The 16,959-nt window shown below is 39.6% G+C and overlaps 1 protein-coding gene across 1 annotated transcript in view; it reads left to right on the forward strand.

Annotated features, from left to right (window-relative positions):
- The window catches only part of LOC111146439 (MORC family CW-type zinc finger 1), a 172,867-nt gene that overhangs the window by 149,613 nt on the left and 6,295 nt on the right, over window positions 1-16,959 (forward strand). The window contains 4 exon segments of the mRNA XM_022501999.1: window positions 1,098-1,164; window positions 4,507-4,653; window positions 11,641-11,728; window positions 13,293-13,346. Of these exon segments, the coding sequence (XP_022357707.1) occupies window positions 1,098-1,164; window positions 4,507-4,653; window positions 11,641-11,728; window positions 13,293-13,346 (356 nt within the window).

Here is a 16,959-nt window from a genome sequence, read left to right on the forward strand (position 1 = left end):
TTTTGTAAGGCTCTTTTAATCTTAAAGCCTGTCTTTCCTAGAAGTTTCAAAGTATTAAAATGATTTCAAGTATGTGCCTGTTGGATTTCCAAATCATAATGGAAAAATCGTTAATACAATCTTGATCCTAAAATTAATATTTAATTTCAGATATTCATCCTGGGTTTGGAAAGAACAAATTGTGAAATAATTTCAAATGACTGTAATTATAGATTAGTTGGCCGTTGGGCTAAAAAAATTTCATTTTGTATGCAAGCCGGTGAGTAAAACCAGTGGCACCCGTAGTATGCTTAGAAAACCTCTTTTTGTGTTTTCTCTTTTCTATTTACTTAAAGGAGGCAGATCCTCAGCCATTCACCCACCATCTAAAACTTCCTTTTTTGCCGTGTTGTTCCACTTGGCCTTTGATGGCCCTTACCTTGTTGGCAAGGGTTTACTTGGTGGAATAAGATATTTGGACAGTTACCACAATGAATTCTAGACACAGGCAGAAGGAAGACACATTGGCTTATTGTATATACTGCCTCCAAGACACTCTTAAAACCAATCCAAGGAGTCAGAGCATTTCTGTGAACTGTAAATGAATCACTCACCTCTCTGAACATAAAATAATGAGGTTCCTTCAGTGAGAAGGTCGACTAGATAACTGTAGGTCTCTTTCTGCTTTAAATTTCGACTCTCTACTAGAGAAATGTTTGGGGTCAGCGTATGTTAGGATGTTTTTGAAACAGAACCTAAAATGGAATAGAGTGGGATTCTAGGGGGAAGACAGGCGGTTATCTGGGCAGAGGCCTATAAGAGAAGGGAACCCCAAGCAGTCACCCCACGCACACCAGTTGCAGGTAATAAGCATCATGAAGAAGAACTTACAAAAACACAAGTTCCAAAGGCTCTTGGATTATTATATATACCATCTACACTTTGTTAAAAGGCTATTGTAAGTTGTATTAAGAATATATTGGTCCATTTTTACAAGAGGATGTTTGGAACACAAAGCCAAATTATAAGTAGTTAATAAACTGCTGACACGTCTTTCATTTCACATTATCGTGTGATCATCAAAATGTGATTGTCTTCATTTTGTCTGTCTTCTGAAGAAAAACAAGAGCCGAGCAGTGATACTCCAGAAATAAAGAGAAACTCTTCATTGCCTAACCGGGAGAGGTGAGTGTACTGCAACTACACACATTCCAAGTGAGTGCAATTATACTGTTGTAAAGTAATTATCAATGTTTAAATACAAGAAGAAAGAAAATAATAGCAACAAGGAAAGGCAATTAAGAATGGAACCAAATTTACAAAGGAGACAAGAAAGAATAGAATACGGCTAGGTTTCTTACCTTTTTCCTGAACCTTTTTATTTTCTTTTGTGAAGATTTGGGGATAATGAAGTGGAACAGGCTTAACTTCCTACTCACAGCGAGCAACTAATTCAAATTACTCTAATGTAGTGAAAGAACTGAAAATGTCACATGTGTATAAGCTGTGAATATGCGATCAGAAACCTGTTTTTTGTGTGGCTCATTATCTTATTGTTACACGTGTATGTAATTATGATAATCATTGCACGCTAGAATTTTCTTGACGTGAGACTTTTGTCACTTTTAACATAAAATCAGCTGAATAATTTGGATGCCCAATAAAACAGAAAGGATGTTTCCAAGGAAGCGAGCTCTTACCCTCACTTAGACAAACTTGTCAAAGGTGCTTCCCAGGCATTTAGACCCTGTGACTGTGAATCCAAATCCTGGGCCCTTTTTGCATAGGAGCACATTGAATTGAGTGTCGGAGAAGAACAGAGAGTTGTTTTATTTTCTGCATTTGCTGACAGAGGATTCCCTCTGATACTCAGACCCTCTCACTTCACTGTTCTACTCAGAAGCCTTTCATGGCCCCATCACTTGTGAGATAAGTTACAAACTCCTCAGCATGGTGGAAGTCCCTTTCACTCCTGGCCCTTCCTGGAGCCCCCACTTTGCTTGCCAGAGTTTCTGAGTTGATTTGAGTTCTGTTTTATCACATTTCCATCTCTGTCCATGCTGCTTTCTTTGCCCTCTGCAAGCTGTATACAAGTCTATAACTTTTTCCTTCAAGTTCGGGTTCAAGTGTTCTCTCCTCTGGGACCCCCAACTCTCACAGGCAGACTCAGAGTTTCAGAGAGCCACTGATGCAGTGATCAGAGCGGTCATAACTCCTTCAACTTCAATAATTATCTGTTAGGGGCGCCTGGGTGACTCAGTCGGTTAAGCGACTGCCTTTGGCTCAGGCCATGATCCCAGGGTCCTGGGATTGAGCCCCGCATCGGACTCCTTATTTAGCGGGGAGTCTGCTTTTCTCTGGAGCTCTGTGATCTCTCTCGCTTTCACTGTCTCTCAAATAAATAAAATCTTTAAAAAAATAATTACCTGTCAAATATCAGCTGTATTTTGACACACGATGGGTGAGCAACACCATTGTCAAGTGGAATTGTCCCTCTGAACATTTGTCTTCCCATAAGGACGGGGACCACATATTTTCTTCTTCATAATTCCAGGTGTCTGAGCAGCCTTCCCATAGCACTTTAACCACAATAGCCTGTCCCACTCCTGACAAGGCACAGTATCAGATCTTAGCATCCTGCATGTTTTTTTTTTCAGAGCACTTATTACTATTTTAAAGTATCTTATTGAGTAATCTCTCTCTTTTTTTAATGTATTACATTCTAGCTTGCTTACTTTCTGTCTTTTTCACTAGGAGCTAATTCACTCCATAAGAGCAGGGCTGTCTTGCCCACTTCTGTGTCATTAGCATCTAGAATAGCCGCTGACTCAGAGCTGGTATGTTTGTTGATTGACTGAATGATGCAGTTTTTCCCCCATGCTGTCACTAGGCCACTTTATGGATAATGGTTTAGCCTAGAGTTCTTTATTAGAATTTGAGTTTAAAATTCATCCAAAAACTAAAACACATTGTGTGTGTGTGTGTGTACATGTGTGTGTGCATGTGTGTGTGTATTATATGTTACTTTCAGGTTTGTATGAGGTTTTGTGTGTCTTTTTTTTTTAATCATCTTTGAATTGTAGCTACAACATGAAATGTTAGAACTGTGGTCCAATTAAAATAGTCTTCATAGAAGAATCTTATCAAACTCATTAATAGTAGCAGTGATGATAAAGATCATAATAACAGTAATAATTAGGCATTATTTACTGAACACTTATTAAGTGTAAGAGTTGGGCTGAATTGTTCGTGTGTCTTGTTTAATCCTCAGCACAGCTCTGTGAGGTTGGTATTATTATTATCTGGCAGGAAGAGAAGTGGGTTCGGAGAGGACTCTCTGTGCTCAGGTGTAGTGCACTTTACCTTTTACCTCCAGTGCCAGCATGACTTTTCAGCATCCAAAAAATGATAAAAAAAAATTTTAGAGGACTACCATAATAAAATTTCAGCGTAAAGGAAGTTATACTTAATAAGCTTCAGATAGTCTGTAAGTATTCTTTAAGAGACAAGCATTAGTTATAATCTTCTTAACCTTAAATAAAATATCAGTCGAAGTTAGAATTAATGCCAAAAAGCTGTCGACAGTAGAAACACATTCTATTTGATATAAACTCTGGTCCAATTTTTAAATGACCCATTGTATATAAACATAAAACTCTCCAGAGCTATGGTCTTAATATTAGCATGAAAGGATTACAAAAACCCCCTCCTTGTTTGACAAGCAAATTCCTATGTGATCTGACCCCTACCTGCCCACACAGCTTTGTCTCCCAAATTACAAGTTCCCCAGCCCTCTTGAATGTGTTTTGTTCTCACAGTACTGAAAACCTTGGGTCTTATTAACACAGTGCACTATTCTGAGTATCCTCATTGTGAGTTATTCTCCGAGCTGCAGCTAGTTACCCTTTTAAAACACACAGCAGATCACCTTGCTTCCATGAGAGAAACCGGTCAGTGGTAGTGCCTGCTCTACTTAGAGTAAACTCCAGTTCCTGCTCCCTGGCCACAGGCCCCAGCCCTTCCCTCCCCCGTGCCTCACTTTCCCACACACTCCACCCCGGCGGTCCTGCTTCATCTCTACCCAGGATCATTACACGTCCCCTGGAACACTCTCTTTCCTACAGATTTTGACTAAATACTTCTTTCAACTGACTTTGCCCTTTTTTAATTTCTGTATGTACCTTCCCTCAGGCTAACATAGAACTTTGGTTTAAAAGCCTCTTTCAGCAAATGAAACAAATGTTATGGGACTACTGTAGTTAAGGATACATTACTGCCAATTCTGTTTAATTGTGGCTCCCCCAAAAGTCTTGAAACAAGATTTGTCAGGAATAGATAGTCATATTTCTAGTTGAAAATTGATTTTCTATAACTCCCTAAATGACAGTTTTTAGCATGACATTTATGGCCTTGCTCTCATCTGTTGTGTATTAACATTTTATTTGTCATCTATTAATGTTTCTGAATTCATTGGTACCTAATAAATTATAAGTCTGAAATTGTAAGTCTCGGCTTGTTTTTGCACAGTGCACAGGTGGAAGGTTTAAGTCCACGTTCGGGACACGGCGCCAGCTTCTCTGTGAGGGGTAGTTGTCACGTTGCGGATTTACCAACAAAGTCTTCTCCAAGCACATCTGTCAAGGAAACTGTAAGAAAACTGGTGTCAAATTTAAGGTAAAGATATTTGCTAGCATATTTCCATTTGCTTTGTGGCACTTTCTAAGCCATGACGATGCCTCATCTTTTTTTTTTTTTTCTTCCCCAGTGGAGTGGTAAAGTTATCAAGAAGATTCAGTAGAATGACTGTATGATCTGTCTCCTAACTAGCTGCTACAGATACACCATGGGATTAAATGTCTCTTGAAATAGAACTACAGTTGCTAATTGCCCGTGTCACGTGGTCTGTCACGTGGTCTGGCAGTATGGGGGATGTTAGTTCTCTCCTGGATGTTATGAAGAATTCTTACTGAATTTCTTCCTCCCTTTCTCCATTCCTTCATCTTTCATTTTTTATTTATTTTGTTATTGCCTGATGAAGACCTTCATGACATTTGTAATGGCCTTCTGGAAAGTCTCCTTTTGTAGCTTTAGATAAGAAACTTATCAAGGGAAATTGAGTTTTACTTTTGGCTCAGTGTAGAATGTGAACATTTGTGGGCAGGGTAAATGAGGGACTTAGACATCTGAATCTCATTTCTCAAAGTGTACAGAGAGAGATGGGATATAGTCCAGGATTCAGAATTTTTCCAACTAGGGACCTATGATAGGAGGCTTTACAATCAAGCCAAAGAAGTTAGTATACAGAAGAGTGCTCTAAAATATGTAACATAGGGAGGGAAGGGGGAGGGAGCAGGAACACCACAGAATTAGTGGAGCCAGTTGGTTTGGTTAGGGTTCATAGCCTAGAGTGGTCTGCCTTGTAAAGTAAGAGGCTTTCGGGTAAGGCAAACACACCACATGTCCTGGCTAGAATAGTATTTTTCATGAGGACAGTGACTTTGACTTTCTGATCGATGAATGACTGCAAAAACTTCCTGAAGAAGAGAGTTGGCAAAGAATGGAATTAGAAAGTTGGCAAAGAGAAAGGTAGTGGTGGGGCATCCATATAGGGAGCTACAACTTCGACTCAGGCCCAGGCTTTGGTCTTGTGTGTGAAAGGAGACTGCAAACCACTCTAAGACTTGAACTCAATTCTACAAAGTCATAGGCTTTATGGAAATTTCTGCAGCAACAGCCAGGGTTGCGAGGCTCTGCATACATGGGCATGAAGGTCACCCCTATCCCTTAGAAACACACTCCTAGCATCTGTCCTGCCCTAGGAAAAAAGAGGAGGAACTCTTAGTTATGTAGTAGGCAGATCTGCTTGGACTTTGCATTGGGGCACATCTTCACTAATGATACCAGGGATCCAGAGATAAGTTGTTGGCCAAGAAATGAAGCCAGAGTACTACATTTATGAACAATTAAGTTGTTTTTGCTTGTTTGTGTGTGTGTGTGTTACTGATAGTATATATTTAGTGTGAGATGCATATCTTTTTTATTAACATATAATGCATTATTTGCCCTAGAGGTATAGGTCTGTGAATCATCAGGCTTACACATTTCACAGCGCCCACCATAGCACATACCCTCCCTAGTGTCCATCACCCAGCTACCCTATCCCTACCCCCAATCCCCCAGCAACCCTCAGTCTGTTTCTGGAGATTAAGAGTCTCTCATGGTTTGTCTCTCTCCTGATCCCATCTTGTTTCTTTTTATCTTTCCTACCCCCTCCACTCCCGCCCTGCCTCTCAAATTCCTCATATCAGAGAGATGATATGATAATTGTCTTTCTCTGATTGACTTATTTCACTCAGCATAATACCATCTAGTTCCATCCACGTCATTGCAAATGGCAAGATTTCATTTCTTTTGATAGCTGCATAGTATTCCATTGTATATATACACCACATCTTCTTTATCCATTCATCTGTTGATGGACATCTAGGCTCTTTCCACAGTTTGGCTGTTGTGGACATTGCTGCTATAAACATTTGGGTGCATGTGCCCCTTTGGATCACTACATTTGTATCTTTAGGGTAAATACCAGTTGAACACTTGAGTTTTGACCACTTAATCTGCTTGGCACCTGAGCTGGAAGGCCTCCATTAGCCTGGTAATGGGATGGAAGCAGTCCAGGCCTCAGGGTGTTGTACAGATATTACAAGGTTGAAAAGGCCACTTGTCCAGTGACCTGGATGGTCAGTCAGTCTTACACTGTCGTGATCCATGGTACGGTCCCTCAAGAATGAGATTCTCCAACCAGTTCTGTCAGTATTTGCCCAGAAGTAATATGTAAGCTCTGCAATTTTGAAGTTGGTTAGCCATAAGTTTGAATCCTGGTTTGTTCCTTCCTGGTTCCAACATTCAGGCATGTCAACTGAGCACTAAGACTGGGTGGTATGTAATAAATTATATATAGGAACGTGTCTGTATATATCAGTAAATGTGTGCATGTGACTAAAAATGTATGGAGATGACCCCATGTCCAATGATTGGCTTATTGTTTCTTGATAATAGTAGCTATCATTTTTGAGCTGTTACTATATTTTAGGCTCACCCAAGTATCTTGTATATATTAGCTCCTTACTCCCACAAGTTTATGAGATTTGGAAGCTTAGAGAAACTAACACACTCAAAGTCACAATTACACAACTAGGACAGGGCTGGGTTTAAGCTATGGCTCCCTGATTTGTCATCTTGTGCTCTTCACCATTGTATACACACAGACACAGGTGCATATACATATACATACAGAAATATGTATATGTATATACACATAAGTGTGTGTATGTATACATGTACACATTTTATCTCTCTCTCTCTCTCACACACACACACACACACACACACACACACACACACACACACCCTTCACAGCTCTCCACACTGAGATCTGGTTGCGTTGGAACAGAGTTTGGGTGTGCCGCTGTGTTTCATCTTTCTCCTTATTTTTTCCTTGGTTCATCTTTGTTCTGCATTTAAGTATATCATTACTATTAATTTTAATGTTACATGTGATCAAAAAGGGGATAATGTGATTTAGTGTACTAAGACTTTAAAGTACATTCACTTCTATAATTAGGCATCCCTAGAAAATTAAAATTTCCCAGAAACCATCTCCCTAATGAACATGTAGAATCTTTGGTGCTTGAAATCATCATGCTATTATCAACTGAACACTCTGAAAGCCAAATGAATTAATAAATCAGCTCTCATTACCAGCTTGAATTTTTTTTGTGGTGATTGTTTTACAAAAATATTAAGTGGGAAAAGAATTGTGCAGAACACAAAGCTTAACTGGAACAAAATGAGTTCTACATTTATCAATCTTCTCTCTTGCCTTTAGCAACATGTAGTATGTTTTCTCACATTTCACTAGTTCTTGTCTTCTTTGTTTTTCTTACCCCCTGTACTGTGCTATTCTGTATCTGGTCCACGTGTTATTCCTTGTGTTAACTAGACTTCACATGTCTCAGGGCATGAGGATTGTGGCGGATTGTGTAGAATGTGGAGGGTTCCATGTGCTTTACAGTGACCATTGCTCACCAGATTTGCCTTCCTTGTCACCCGCCAAAGAGTCGATGGAACCCTTTCCCTCCACATGGTTCATTCTGGACCTGACCTCATCCTTATCCCTTTCCACAATGCCACGGAGTCTGGACACTTCTTTTTATTACATGTTAATGGAATAAATTAATAAAAATACTAGTTTTCATTGTTCCTTTCTATTACCTGATTATGCTCAGTTTAGTGTTTTTGGACTTATATTGTTTTTTGTTTTATGTGTATTAGTTTATTTAATCCCCAAATATAGTAACATCTTTGAAAACAGGTTGGATTTTCCACACCGTGTCTAGCATGTATTAGTACGTATTCAAAGAATACTTTTTTTTTCTTAGTCTCCATGCCAGTATAGACCCCACTGCAAGGCTTGAACTCAAGATCTTGAGACCAAGACCTGAGCTGAAATCAGGAGTCTGACGTTTCACCGATTAAGCCACCCAAGGGCTCCTCAAAAGATACTTTTAATAAAGTTGAGAGGGATTAATGAAAAATGCAGTGAATATTGCTGATGTTAAAATATTTTCAGATTATGGGGATGACTGAGTTGTGTTAAGTCAGAGGTAGATGAGCTAAACTGAGATCCAGACTGTTAAATTGTATAATATGGTCCTAATATTGGAGTATTAAATCTCAAGTCCCGCTCAATAGTAATGAGAATAATACATATTTATTGTGTACTTCTTGTGTGCCAGGCACTGCCCTAAGGACTTTGCAAATGGTAACTCACTTAAACCTTTCAACAGCCCTGTAAATAGACTTTTATTATCCCCATTTTACAGAAGAGAAAATTGAGGTCTGTAGAAGTTGAGTAATTTGCCCACCATTACACAACTCTTAGGTGGTAAAGCTAGAATTTCAATCCTGGCAGTCTCATAGTCCTTGCTTTGAATTGCTAACCCTAGGATGCCTTGTTTCAGTTCATTGCTGTGTATGTAAACTTGACAATAAGGCAGACTTCATTTATTTCAACTCTTTGTGAAAACGTACTTTGTGTTAGCTTAAATTTTAAAAGTATCAAAAATAAGTTTGTAAAAGAAAGTCCCTCAGTACAGGTGGCTGCCAGTTACCGAAGCAAGAGAAAAGCCCACAAAAGTAAATATACTAGCAGTTGAGGTCTGTCAAAAAACGTGATCTGATTCCTGGTTTTAGGAAATGAAGCTATGCCATTTTTGTTCATCTTCACCTTTCTCTTTCACTGGGTTGGAGAAGAGAGTTTTAATCTACCTCAAGTAAGAGGCTCTTTTTCTTAGCCAAGACCAAGTTTATTAACTAGGTTAATTTATATATTTATTCTTATTAATATTTATATATAAATACAAATAAAATATTAATTTTAATTTTAATAAATAAAATATTTATATATAAATATATAAATAAGTATATATTAATATATAATATATAATATATATTTTATATAAATAAATATATATTTGTTTATATATTTATTTATATTTATATGTTGTTTTTAAAAACAGCAGCTGGATGACCAGGTACTTCTGTGTTTCCTTTCTCATGTCTAGAGAGAATGAAGCTGTATTAACCCAAGTAAAAGATTTTTCTTAAGAAAAAACTACTCTGTTGAGGAGGGAATAGGACTGGGGAGTAAAAGGGCACTTGGGCGGCTCAGTTGGTTAAGCATCTGCCTTTGGCTCAGGTCATGATCCTGGAGTCCCGGGATCAAGTCCCTCATCAGGCTCCCCACTCAGTGGAGAGTCTGCTTCTCTCTCTGACCCTCCCCCTTCTGGTGCTCTCTCTCTCTTAAATAAATAAAATCTTAAAAGAAATTTGCTTTTCTGGAAGCCCCTCCTTGGAAGATTGTTGATTTGCTCAGTCTAAACCCAGAAGCGTTTATACCCACCATGACAAGGACTGGTGCTCAGGAGAGGCTCAAACCCTGTGTTGGGAGAAGGGAGGCTGGATTTGGAGGGGGCAGGTTTGTGTAAAAGATCACGCACAAGGGCACCTGGGTGGCTCAGTGGTTTAAAGCCTTTCCCTTTGGCTCCAGCCATGACCCCAGGGTCCTGGGATCAAGCCCTGCATCGGGCTCTCTGCTCAGCAGGGAGCCTGCTTCCTCCTCTCTCTCTGCCTGCCTCTCTGCCTACTTGTGATCTCTGTCTTTCAAATAAATAAAAAATCTTTAAAAAAAAAAAAAAAGATTACCAACCTTCTGCTCTACCAAACCAGCCCTAGTGGTAACCTCAGGTCCCTTCCTCAGGGCACCACTTGTAGCTTTGTTCTCCATTCCATCTGATTTCTGCTCATCTCAAGTACCCAGAACCCACTCCCCTTCTTACTAACTAGGTGAATAATTCTGGGGAGCACGCACGTGCACGCGTGTGTGTGTGTTTCATGTTTTGCAGTGCAGAGTATTTTAACATTTGGATTGAATTTTGAAACTATAAATGAATATTAAAACATCATATTCTTAAAAAACTAGAATGTAAATTATGTAAGGAACAGCTATTTTATCTTTTGTGTGCCATATCATTTTACAACTGAAAAGTTTTATAAATCCCTTGGATAATATACATGAGGTTCTTAGACCCCTTCACCACAAAAACACTCTATATACTTTTAAGATAGAGTAGCTATAAATTTCTAAACTTCACGTTCTCCCAGGGATGAAATATGCATCATCTGGGTGACTAATCCTAGAAAAGCTGTCACCCTACAAAGGTGGGGCACTACTGCCTCTTGGCAAAATGAAGCACCTGTCAGAACAATGGCCAATTACTGTTTGGAAAGAACAGAGTCCACATGTGATTCCTAAGAGTAGTTGCAGAGCCCTGGATGAAAGGAACTACCCTGGAGAATTGAGTTCTTTGGTTTTCATAGGGGAACAAAAAAGTCAGGAGACAGTGTCTTTCCTCCAATATCTTTGCAATGCTAAGTTTTCTTCAAGGAGGACACTCAAGTAGGTACAGTGCTTTCCTGGACTGCTTGATTATGGATGGGCATTGTGAGCCCTGACTTCCTTCCTTCCTCTCTCTCACTCTCTTCCTCTCATCCTTTTTTCTTGCTTCCTTCCTCCCTCCCTGTCCCTTCCTCTTCCTTTCCTTTCCTTCCCTTCTCTTCTCCTTCCCTTCCTCTTCCCCTTTCCCCTTCCCCTTTCTCCCCTCCCTTCCCTTCCCTTTCCTTCCTTTCCTTTCCTTTCTTCCTACTTTCTTTCTTCCTTTCTTTTTTAAATAAACTTTTAATTTTAAGGTAAGTGTAAGTTCACAGGCAGTTAGAAGAAATAACAGAGATGTCCTGTATCCTTTACCTACTTTCTCCCAGTGGTAACACTATCACAAGATGTCGGCATTGATACAGTCAAGATATAGAACAGTGCCATCACCGTGAGGATTCTTCCTGTTGCTTTTTTATAGCCACACCCACTTCCTTTTCCCCACAGTCTATGCTTTTTGAGGAGGACTCTGATGACAGTGCTAAAAACAATTTGGTGGGCTTGAATGTTCATCTCTGGCAAGTGTTTAACCCCCAGCAGTTCTGACAGGTGAGTGCTGCATCCCCGTTCCCAGTATATCACCATCTCCACTCTGCTCATATTCCTAGGGAGATTCTTCTGTACTTTTTCCCTGAGTATCAGCTACCATCAGAATTTGGCTACACATCTGTCGAGGAACTTGCAGCAAGTTTTGAGGTAAGCTGGCTTTACTGGAACTTGGAGGGCATGACAGAATAGCCCGAACTTAATCTTCATTGCAGACACATGGTAAAGTGTCACTGGAAAGAGGACCTAGAATGGTGTAAGGGAATGGTTTGGGATCTTTGTACCAAATGGATGACTCAGAATGAAAACTGCATTTAAAACCAGTGTGGCCAAAGTTCTGTTGAACTTGGATAAGATCTTACAGACCAAGAACAGAGAGTTGCGGAGATGAAAAGAAACAGGACATGGTCCCTGACTTCCCTCCATGACACCAAAAATAGAGTTTCTGTTGCTTGGATACATTTCCTCAGCCATGCTTTATGGGGGGCTGAGGTGAGGGTTGGGTGGATCAACCACGTCAGGTGTGCAGAGCTCTAATCTGACTAAAATCACTAACAAATCATAGGGAAAGATGAGGAAAACTCTATTTACCAAATCTCCTTTCAGAGATAGTGCCATATATGATTAGAAGGAAGACTTGGTCCAGCTGTCTGGCCTCATTTGGGTTGTCCCCAGGCGGATAAGTCAACGCAGGGTATGGTGAGGTTGAGTGAGCTATGCAGGCCTGAGGCTTCCAGAAGCTGCTCCCTGGAGCTCAGAAGAACCTTGGGGTATGGGAGGGTGGGAGGATGCTTTCTCTGCCTTCATGCACAGCATTGCTTATGGAAAAGATGGATATACACGGAAAGGCTATTAGTGAAAAGAATACCAAATAATTTGACAGAGGTGCCATATGCCTTAGTAAGATCCTGGGAAGAAACCCTTAATTTTCTAATGTATAACTATTGTTTCTGCTCCCTCACCTTCCTACCCTCACCTCATCCTCCTCCCCACCCCACCCCCAGCTCCCGCCAGATTTCTGACTCTGGTACTTCACTGGGACTGTCTCATGAGGCCACCAGTGACCACTGAGTTGACAAATGCAGTGGTCACTCTTATCTGACCTCTGAGAGACCAACCCAGCTGGCCACTTTTTTCCTTCTTAAACTACTTTCTTTGTGTCATTTCCACGAAAACACACTTAGCATTTTGTTGCTTTTCTTCCTCCCATCTTTTCTGCTGGCAACTCAGTTCCTTCTCTGTTTGGTTTCTAAATGTTGGCACATCTGAGGGCCCATTCCTGGGCCCTTTTCTTCTTTCTGTTAAGTACTGTTTCTGGGTGACCTCAACGAGTCTATGACTTTAAATACTATCCCGTATGCCAGTGACTACCCAGTCTCTTTCTGTGATGTTCCCATTTAGAAGATCCAGACTCCAACCACCTCCTTGACTTCCTCTTGAATAATCTTTGCCATTTACTCTGCCTTCTCATTTTTTTCTTCTGTAATTGTTTAACCATGTTGTTTATTAATTATGTAAACTGCCTTACTCTCTTTAGTATACTTTAGTTGATTAATTTAATTAGACCCAAGCTTAAAAGACCCACAATACCAGTGTTGGCCAGTTCTAGGCTTTGATGATTTTTTATATTAGATACTTCTCATGTTAGAACTCCGTTGTAAACAGCTCATTCTCTAAAAGTTAATATCCTATTCCATTATCATTTACAAAACAGCTGGAGCAATGCCCAGAGCAGACAAATAAAAAGCTGAGAATGTGCTTCAACCAGGTAAGCTTTTTATTTTTAATATAAATGTAGTCATTTATATTCTAAATGATCCCATATTCCGAAGGAGAAATAATATACATTTCCAAATGTTAGGTTTGGAAGGAAATCAAATTTGCATTCTCTTATCAAGACTAAGCTTAATGTGTAGCATATCAGATGTCACAAACCAACATCTTTTTGAATTTGAAAATGCAAATGTTTCCACAGCAGAAAGCTCATGAAACATTGGGAGTAGGACTATATTTTGAACAGAATACATGAAGTTTGCTGTCTTTAAGAAATAGATTAAGTCCTTGAGACACTGGACTAAACTAGAAATCATTTGCAGATTAGAGTTTTTAATTATTTTGAACAATTTGATATCTCTAGGGTTTGCTTGTTTGGTTTTTTTTTTTTTTTTTTTTTGGTTTTTTGTTTTTTAGGATCCTGTCAACAGTTTTTTTAAGTTTATGATTTTTCCATTACAAAAGTAGTTATAAAAACAATACTACTAAAAGTACTTATGCTTATAGCCATCTTCTGGAAAACTGTCATAATGACATGCAAACCTTAAAGACTACGAGGTGCATGTTGACCCCTGGAATCGTGGGAAGCAGAAACAGAAGGAAAGGCACTGCCTCATCTCTTTTGTAGGGAATGGAGTAGATTTGGATATTCTTGTTTCATAAGTGAAATAGAATTTCGAAGTCAGTTCCTGAAGACCTATGACCAGACAAACTTGAGATGGAGATCAGAACCTAAACCAGGCTCCTCCTTAGAAAGGCTGCCTCACAAAGTATTTGGAGTGTAGGATGTGCCTAAATTTCACACCCTTGTCGATATATTTGCCTCTGATGTTTCTGAGTGAATGCCTACTGGACTGTGATAAACAGCTGGAAATGAAGGTTTCCCATCATTGTTCAACTGAAGAGCGAGTTTATTTTCTGAATCATGTCTGTTGCAAAGGAGTCTCCGAACATTTTCAGGCTGAAGATGTGCTTGGCCACATTTCCTAACTAAATTGCAGGACAAAGTTTTCATTCAATATATTTTTGATCCTATTTCTAGCTCTGTGTTATTTTAATCCATGAATGTAAAGCAGGGATTGGTCAATAGCCAGTAGAGGTAGGCACTAGCCTAGACCTTTTATATAAGCCAGTACCTCATTAACCCTCACAACCTCGGGAGGTCGATGCCACTATCTTTATGTTAGCCGTGAGGAATGAGAGAGTCAGCAAGGTAATAGTCCAGTGTCGTGATGCAAGTGAGTAACAGATTCAGGATTGGAACCCAGATTTGTGCCACTCCAAGCTTGTTCTCTGCATTACTGTCTTCCATCTCACCCTTGTCCAGGCTGTCCTCCTTCATCCTGTGACAGGGTCTGCATGTGTTAATTGCCATATGTATACCACAGCTTCTCAGCCTTTTGGTGTAAAAGATTTATTGTTTACTTACTTAGAGACCTTGATGTTGCATGATGAGATACATATGGGGGGGGTGCTCACAGTGGAATGGGGGAGTGGTTCATCATGGGCAGGTTGTTTACTGTCCTGCCAAGAATTGTCCCAACTGGAGTTCTATGGCAGCCAGCTCCGAGAGTTACCAGTAAGGCTCCTGGATCTTCCCAGAGATCTTCATTTAGTGGTTAGGGATCTCTGACTTAAATATTTAACATCATGAAACTTAGAAATTTGCAAAGAATTAGTTTGTCACACACCTTAGTTCATCCAGGCTTATGTATGTCTTTCACGTCTGTTTCTAAATGGTATTTTTCTGCTATCTATATGATCAGTAATGGAGCCACGTTGTTGTTGGGTTTTAGAGACCAGACTGAATAAGGTAAGTATTTATGCAGGTGAACAGTGTTAGCAGAAATGATGAGTAGAATCCTCTTAATGTTTAGGGCAAGTGGGATTCAAAGAATCAAAGCAAGATAAACAGTCAGGAGACCGGGACCTCCTGTTGAAACAGAGTTGTTGCAAGCAAAATACATAACAATTGTGATCATGCCTTCCCCAATATGAAACTGCTTGGTCATTAGGACTTTATTATCGATTGGTAGTTTTAAGTGGGTGGTTATAAAAACTCTTATAATCATTTTTTGAAATCCAAGGACAGATCTATGCAACTTGATTTAAGCTGTATACTTTTAAAAAAGACAGCTACATCAAAGCACAGGAGGACCCTTGATAAGTCACAGATGTCTTTGGTCACCTTGCCCTGGTTAGTTGTTAGTAGTAGTTAGTAGTAGATGGTTTATGAGCACATAGGTAATTGTACACAACTTGGCTGGACCCACCATCTTTATTCTTTCCTCTCATAAACCATTTGCCCCATCCGAAATGTAATTGCTCCAGTCTACCCAACTAGCCTGCCTCTGAGCCTTTCCCCATGCTGTCCCCCAGGACATTCTTGTCTACTCTCCCAGTCTGCAGTTGGCCTATTGAGATCCTGCCCACCCAGTGTTGGGTCTGGTCCATGCCACCTTCCACTTCAGGTCTTCCTCAGTCTGTCCCTGTGTACTTATTCTTGATTTTCTGTGTTCTGAGAGAAATTTAAAACTATTTTTTAGCATTAATTAAATTTTCTGCCTTGTATTGTAGTTGTTTCTTGTATTTTATTTTCCCCTTAACTAGATTATAGAATCCTCAAAGTTAACAATTCTCCCTTCTCAAACTCTGTATCCTACCAGCATTCAATCAGTACTTTTGAATGCATCTAGACCCTACCACTTGTACACTAAATCAAGTTTGATTGTTTCTGCTGGCCCACATAAACACTCACATGTCACGTACCTAAAAGGAGAGTACAAAATCTACAGATCTTGTAAGCCAGCCTTCCTTTGTGCTAACTTGTTAGGATTCTGGAGCTCCAGAGCTGCTAGAACTCTGACTTTTTAAATTCAAGGCAGAAAATTAAAATCTCAGTTGAATATCCTTTCTTTCAAATCCTAATTCTGTTCTGAATTAATGGAGTTTGGAAAGGTTCCATTTTTGATCTGCCTCAAATACCTCTACAAGAGTAGGTTTAACCAGCGGAAGTAAGCCTCTCATCTTGTTACAATTCTCTACTCCTCCTAATTAAAACGTTAATACAACCGGAAGTTCTTTTACATTGGGCCTTGAAAGCTCTCAGAATTGCTACCTTTTATAGAAACCTCCTGAAAATGTTAGTTTAGAAAGGGAAAAGAAAAAATCAGGAAACTGGATGGCTGGTGGTATTTGAAGGAAATATAGTTCGCTTGGTTACAAAACTGAACTTTGAGAGACTAAGTATGACCTTGAATGCAGTGTGCTATATAAACATTCCTAATGTTGTACTGTACAAAGAGTGTTATCTTCTGAACTTTTTACTGTGAAATAATTCTAGGTACATGGGAAATTATAGAATAGTAAAGAGGTCTCAGGTACCTTTCCATTTTCCCCAATGCTTATGTCTTACATAATGGTATAATTATAGTAGAATATCGAAACAACAAAATTGAAGTTGGTGAAATATGTGTCTCATTTTATCCATGTACGTGGATTTGTGTAACCACCATCAAAACCAGGATCCAGACTCCCACCGCCACAGAAATCTCCCTTTTCTCTCCTTTAAAGTCACACTACACACACACACACACAAGCACCCTAAC

Source organism: Enhydra lutris, unplaced genomic scaffold (assembly GCF_002288905.1).
Source record: "Enhydra lutris kenyoni isolate GAN:26980312 unplaced genomic scaffold, ASM228890v2 scaffoldscaffold2, whole genome shotgun sequence".
In the NCBI taxonomy this organism is placed as follows: Eukaryota; Metazoa; Chordata; class Mammalia; order Carnivora; family Mustelidae; genus Enhydra; species Enhydra lutris.